The sequence below is a fragment of the Cariama cristata genome, unplaced genomic scaffold, assembly GCF_000690535.1.
Source record: "Cariama cristata isolate BGI_N322 unplaced genomic scaffold, ASM69053v1 scaffold33711, whole genome shotgun sequence".
NCBI classification, from domain to species: domain Eukaryota; kingdom Metazoa; phylum Chordata; class Aves; order Cariamiformes; family Cariamidae; genus Cariama; species Cariama cristata.
In genome coordinates, this window is record NW_009601539.1 from 1 (window position 1) to 7,090 (window position 7,090).

Sequence of the window (7,090 nt, forward strand, 5' to 3'; positions counted from 1 at the left end):
GGAGAGGCAGCCGGTCCGTGCTGTCTGTACCCCCCTTTGCCAAGGAGCTGCACCTAGAGATCGTCTGCTCGCCGGCCTACAGTGCCCGGGGAGGCTACGACCGCGTCCTCTACAGACACTTCGAAACACCCCGGTGAGCTGCGCAGGGAGGAGGCGCGTTCCCCTTCTTGGGGTGTACGCAGGAGACGTGCCCTCGCTCTGCATTTGTGGCACCCAGATCTGATACACACTGGTGAAGTGCATGGTCAACGTCTTGATGCAGACGCTGAGTAGTTTTTAGAGTATCCACTTGTACCGTCTTTCTCGTGAGCGTGCTTCACTTACACGCAACACCTCTTGTCCTGTCCTTCCATAGTCATCTTCGAGTCTCCTTCCTCATGATCTACCATCCAGCGCTGAGGGCTTCCAAGTGCTGCACACAAACCTCCGTTCTGTTTGCAACCGCAGTTTTCAGCTTTGAATGAAGTTGGGTAATCAGGAAACTGGATGTGTTGCCATCTTCTCTTATGACACCGGCGCCGAGCCTCTTTCGTTTGGCTGTTGAGGCTTTCTGTTGGAATTATATGTGGTTGTTCCAGGGACAAGGAGGCTATTTTATCTGGAAGAGATGCTCTAATGGCCTTCATCTTCTATAACGTTCCCAGAAGGTTCCTCTTAGTAGTCTGGATAATGCCCACTCGCATCCAGTGCATGCTAAATCTTTAAGTGGCTGTTTGTAGGAAAGGAGTGAGTCAGTATGAACAGCTACATTCTTTTCTGTAAAAATGCATGCGATATGGGGCAGGGAGGACACACGTCCGGAACGATTTACTCTCTTTCCACGGTTGAAACTCCCTGGTTTTTTTGTAGGCTTGTCCAGGAGGGAGACATCCTGTGTGTTCCGACATTTGGATATGCCGAGTTTTTAGAAGTAAATGCAGACAAATTCCTAAGGTAGGTGGCAACAAACTGTGGCTCTATTACATGGGTATGACAAGAGAGAAGATACTTTTCCACTGTTGACTCTCTTGAAACACGACAGTTTATTCCATTCTGATCTGTCCCTGGAGTTTAGAGTTTCTCTGCCTCTTATTTTAGGGGGAAGAGGGAAATGTTTTTGTTGGATTGTGGAGGGCTGCAGCTAAGAGGGAGGCTTCCCTTAGCTCAGTCAAATGGTCATGGAGGGAAGAAAGGAAAAAGAGAGAGAGAAACTGGTGGGGAAGAAGAATGAAGAGGAGGAAGGGGTGACCTGAGAACAGGCAGTGCCACATAAAGAAAGGAAAGTGGAAGCTGGGCTTGTCAACATGTGACAGAGTGTGAATATAAGCCCTTACAGTTCATGTTAGAATAACTTTCTGTTTAGCCACCAATTCTGCCGTTCTTGGTTTTGCTCATAGGGCTTTGAAACAGTTCTGTGCTAAATGAGAGAAATTCACCTTTGTGTCCGAGTAGAGGTGCTTGCAGTGGGATTTGGCTGGTGTTAATATAAATGCTTCAGCCGTGTCACTGAGGGAATTGCCGCAGGTAACCGAGGTGTGTGGTGTGAAGAATTGCCTTGAATCATTCATGCAGGGTACACCAGTGACATGTTGTAATGCTGCTCAGCTCTGCTGTGTATTTTAAAATTTGCAGTTTTATAGCACTACTACAATGAGTATTTTCTAGGCTATTTCTCAAAGGGAGGCAGGACGGTAGGAAGTACAAGTACAAGTCTTCCATGTGGCAAGCCAGGGAAGACAGCAGAGTTCATGGCACCTAAAGAGCTTGGAACTGTGTTGGTGTGCGAGTGGTACAATTGTTCAGAAGGTGAAGAAAATCCTGGAGGAAGCCTCTGCACATTTTTTCAGTCTGTCCAGTGGGATATCAATGTAGGAAGAAGCAGGGCAGGATGCTTGTAAGGCTGTCGTGGTATTTGGGTGTGTCCCAGTCTGCAGCCTAGATGACTCTGTGCCGTAAGGTTTTATACACTGCAAGTGAATCTCTGCAGTGTTGTAGTAAAGGAAGTGATGGCAGAAAAGGGAATGTCTTGAGCTCTTAGATGGATGAAATAAGGTTAGTACAGCCGTACTTGTGGACTGAAACCACCAGCAGAAGCTGTAACTGTCGACAATCCTGTTGGTCTGTCTGGCCAGACAGCACAGCGGGGTCCGTAAAGGATCCATGTGGGTCCCAGGAGAGGGCAAGAGTATGTCTGCTTACCTGTGCCTGTCAGCTGTCTTCTTGTTGGCAACCGTATTGTTCCTGCTTTCGAGACCTTGACTCAGCAATTTAGACTGCTTGTTTTTACCCTTAGGTGGCCAGAGCTTTACTTTAAAGTGAAAAAGATTTTAGGCCTGGTGGAAGGCGAGCAGTCTGAGGGTTACCTGGCGGACACCCAGAACACCTCTCTCTATCTGGTAAGATGTCAGTGGAGAGCAGGGAGGGTGCGCAGGAGATCTGGGGCTGTGGTTGCACTATAGATGACGAAGGTCCCTGAGGAGGCTTGTGTCTCCTGCCATTGAAAAATGGCATTTCAGGACAGACTTTGTCACTTGGGATCTGCCTTTTCTGAGATGATGTTCCACAAAGTGCTATTTTCCCTTTCTCACAGGTGGGTTCAACAAACAGCGCTGTCCCATCTGCCCCAGCCTATAATAGCCACGAGTTCTGGAGCAGTTTATCTCCTGCTGGACTTTCTGATGTTGTGAAGCAGCTCTGTGATGCTCTTCGACCTCACCTGAACAGTCGGTGAGTTAGAATCCTTGTAGCAAGCCCAGGGAGAGCTGGGACCCTGCTCTCTGATCACTGGGAGAACTGCCTCTGTGTTACAGGGCAAGTGCACTGAGCGGGGCTGGCAGTGTTCTCCTCTCAGGGCCAAGCGGCAGTGGGAAACTGATGGCCGTCAAAGCTGTGTGTAGCTGCCTCAACCTCCACCTCTTCAAGGTAATTCCTCCTGCGGTCCATTGATTGGTGGATTTACAACGTAGAAATAATTACGGAAATGCTCTTTAAGTTAGCCATGCCAATGCTCCTGCTGCAACCGTGACATGTGCCTACCCAGAAGCTGCTCCCATGCAGACAAAAGGAGTCCAAGTATGCTGAGCTTACCAGCTCGCTCTGGCACAGAATATGACTGCTGGTGAGCAGAACCTCAGGGCAACCATTTGGATCAGCCTAAAGGTCCGTCTAGCTCCCTGGCCCATGTCTGAGACTGGGCGGTAACAGATGCTCGGGAAGAGAGCATAAGCACGAAGAGATGTTTCCTCTGGTGTGGACCCTCCAGTGTTCTGGAATCAGTAATTTGGAGATCTCTTGGCCCAGGGGATGCATTTGTACCTTTCTTTACTGACTCTTGCTATTGTTGCTGTCAGTCTGATCTACTTTACAGTTACGGCAATACAGAGCTGTATTTCATCAGACTAACTCCCTGTCATTTGACAGGGCGTTGAGTTGATACTATACCCCAGAGGGTGGCAGTGACGAAAATAATACTGAGAGAAATTGGAGAGGTGATGAGGGCAGGAATTGCAATGGCATTGGGTGTTTTCGATTGTCCCTGCATAGGTTGGGCAAAAGGCAGGTTGGAAAGTGAGGCAGAGTCGATGCTGAGATCTTCTCTAGCTGGGTGGGAAGCCTAGAAAAGAAATGCAACCCTTGGTTTGATAACAGCCTGTGTGCCAGATCTGGTTCAAAATTTCATGGCCTGTAAAAGAGCTGCACTGTAACTGTGTTCACATTCACCACCACACCACCACCTCCCCTCAAGAGCAAGAAAGCCACCAAATCTTCCATAGCAATGCTTGGCTTCTGAAAGGGGAACAACATCAAAATGAGGTTTCTTTAGAAAGAAAGAATCAGCCAAGATAAGGAAGTGTTACATCTGCTGTGGAGGTGAATGAGGGACACCACGCTACAACACGAGGCCACTGCATAGATCGTATTGGGCTGGGCTTGAGAAAAATCAATGGAAGACAAAACAGATGAACAGCAGGGAAAGGGCAGTCACTGAAAACAAGAGGCATTCATTTTTCAGGGGGCACAAACCTGTCCCGCTTTAGAGTGAAGGACAGAGTTAGCACACTCTGGGATGACTTCACTACTCGTGAAGAATCCATTGTAGTGTTTGCAACGGGAAGTCCTGTCCTGTAAACCTTCAGAAAGCTACTGAAGGTGTTACCGAGGATGTGGAGAACGTAACTTGACCAACACAGTCTACTTGGGCTTTGGAAAGGCTCTTTGGGAAACTGAGTGGCGGTGGGATGTGCATGAAGGTCCTGGCACGGGTGAAGTGCTGGTTAAATGTTGGGAACGGGATGGGAGCAGTTGGCGAGTCTTCACTGTCAGCAGTGGAGCTCTGCAGGCATCTGCACTGGGAGCTCAGAAGTGACCCAGGAAAGGAGGTGAACGGTGATGTGATGGTTTGTTGACAACTAAGTTATTAAAGGTAAGAGAAAAGGGAGGCAGACTGTCGGTGATCTGGAGGAGAGCTTTCATGAGACCAAGTGACTGAGCAGTGAAATGGCAGGTAAAATTCACCATAGTTGGTTTTACACAGAAAACAATAGATTTCAAGCTGACCGTCACCAGTCAGTATCAAGAGTTTGGTTTTATATCAATGACCCCATGAAAACTTTGTCTCCGTTCTCCATATATGTCAAAAATCAGATCATATTTTAGGAAACTTGAAAGTAGGTGGTGCTGCTGTACAGATCTGTGTCTTGCCACAGCCTGAATATTGTGCATGGTTCTGGTCTCCCCATTGCAAAAGCATGAAGCTAAACCGCAAAATTTCAGCGGACACTGGGGAGGATCGGGGTCTAGACCAGTTTCTGTGTGGTGAACAGCTGAACAGGCTCTTCAGCTTGATAAATAGAGAACTGAGGGAGAGTTTGATAGGGGTTTATGAGATCTTGAGCGGTCAGTAGAGAGTAGGAAGGGTTTACTTTTCTCTGGGGCTGTCAAGAGAAGCTAGTGGGAACAGGCAAGCTAAAGGAGATGGTTCTCTGTGTAGGTAGGAGTATTTGGAGGAGAAATCTACTGTTACGAAACCACATCCAACTGGGAAAATCCCTTTCGGTGGGAATGGTGGGTGCCTGGAAGAGGAGTACTGAGGGGAGAGTGCTTGCCCTGATCTTACTCTCACTTGTGGTCATGCTTGGAGACAAAACAGTGGGCTAAATGGACTCTTGGTCTGAACCACTACAGCCGTTGCTGTGTTCTTACAGCTGTGGCTGTACTGGGTAAGCTTCATGGCCAAAATGAGGTCTAGCCCCTGTCTTTGTCCAGCACCAGAGGTTCTGGGCACCAAGGCGGTCTTCACTGGCTTGTTAAAAATACTGTTTTCTTTCTGCGCGCCTCTTGGCTTCTCTCTGACAGTCTGGGTGTATCCTGCAAGTGCTTTAAGATTCTGGAGTCTGTAGAGTTATGTTTGCAAAAGTGAGGGGACTTTTCTAGGAGCTTTTCTGAAACTCTGGAAGGGCTTGGAAGAAAGGAAAAGATAGAAAGAAGGGAGCTGGAAGGTTCTTTTTTCTGGAAGGAAAACGTAGGCTTGCTCCTTTTTTGTGGGTATTTTTAGAGTAAACTCATAGAAAACAAACTAAGCATTTTTGATATTTGGGTTTTCTTCTTCTATTTAGAAGTTGGGTCCTGTTAAGTTGACATTGCTCTCTTTTAACTGTTCGTTTCTATGCAAGTAAAGCCATAACAGTGGGTCAGGAGTGGGAGATGGATACAGCCTTGGCCAGCTGCAGTGCAGCTCATCTGCTGGACATGATCCTTAGTGGTGCTGAGCTCTTCTGCAGATGTGCCATAGCTCTTGGGATCCAGTACAAAATTGCAGAGACCTCACATACCCTCAGATCCATGCATAGGATGTGGTCGGGAGCATGCCCTGGCAGGCAGCCTCAGGTTCTAGGGTGATATGCAAGGCTACAGCTCTGGTTTTGGCGTTGTGTGGTGCTTTTGAAGACTAATACTCTTACTATTGAGGACAGAGGTATTTGCTGTCCATCTTATTCCCCTATCCCAGCTTTTACGCGCTCTCCTTTTCTCACTTACTGCAATGCTTACAGTGCCATTCCACTTCTGCTGTCCTACCAGGACACAGTAATTCTTCCACACTGTGATCTCCACCACTTGAGGATCAGCAGTTTTTTTGTCCTTTCTCTCTGCCCTTCTGTACTTGCATACACATACTGCTGCCATTTGTCTGTGCCTGCCACAACCCTAATGCCTGTTTTTTTCTATAGTACAGGCAGCACAGGAGTTCCTCTGCTCTATGTCCCCGTTCTTACCCTTTACATCAGCTCTTGAGGCATTCTCCCTGCTCCAAGCGACCTTTTCCGAGGATGAGGCCCAGGGAATCCCGGAGATGGTTTGGCTCTCCCTGCACGACCTCACAGCACCAGGAGGCAGCACTGCCCGTTTCCAGCAGCGTTCAAGCTGCTGTTCAAGGTTCACCAGTCACCTCTCCCTTTTGGATGATTTCATCAAGTGTTTGCTTTGTGAACGGTGTCTGGGCCTCCAGCCACCTCTAACTTTGTGGTGGTTGATGTTGTTTTCCCCCCCTTACCTTCTGCCTTCCTCTTGCACTTTGAACCTGTGCAGCACTGGGTTGAACAGTTTCCTGAGCCTCCCCCTCCGCTCTTTGCACTGTTCCTCGAAAACAGCGTGTTCTCCCTGTCTTGGCCTCTTCCGCAGCTTTCCCATCCCTTCCAGCTTAGGTTGCTGAGCTGTGACATCCGCTGTATCAACTTCTCTGGTCCCTTGGCCTCACCTTTTTGAGATGAGACCCTCCTGCCCGCCTCACCGCCTGCAGAGAAGCAAGAAACAGCTGTTTTTCCATGCCGAAGAGTCCTGAATGTGTCTATTCTGAATATGTCCTGAATATGTCTCTGGGAAACATACGCTTAGATCTCCTTTCAGCTATGAATTGCCTGTGGAAAGCTTTGTGGAAATGAATGTTGTCCTGTGTCTCCCAGCTGTCCGTGTTGCAATCGCTGCAGACTGTGTTGTGTGGTCTGTCTCGCAGGTTGATTGCGTTAGTTTGTGGAGTGACACCAGTGGAGCCACCGAGGAGAAAGTACAGATGGCTTTTGCCCAGGCCCAGCAGTATCATCCATGTGTGCTCCTG

General features: G+C 48.3%; 1 protein-coding gene across 1 annotated transcript in view; it reads left to right on the forward strand.

The window, feature by feature from the left end:
• Positions 1-8: 8 nt before the first annotated feature.
• PEX6 (peroxisomal biogenesis factor 6) overlaps positions 9-7,090 on the forward strand; it is a gene marked incomplete at its 5' end in the record, with an annotated part of 15,877 nt that continues 8,795 nt past the window's right edge. Inside the window, 6 exons of the mRNA XM_009710498.1 lie at positions 9-133; positions 850-933; positions 2,273-2,375; positions 2,570-2,706; positions 2,790-2,901; positions 6,989-7,090. The exon at positions 6,989-7,090 is cut by the window's right edge and continues 134 nt beyond it. Of these exons, the coding sequence (XP_009708800.1) occupies positions 9-133; positions 850-933; positions 2,273-2,375; positions 2,570-2,706; positions 2,790-2,901; positions 6,989-7,090 (663 nt within the window). The remainder of the gene's footprint in view (positions 134-849; positions 934-2,272; positions 2,376-2,569; positions 2,707-2,789; positions 2,902-6,988) is intronic.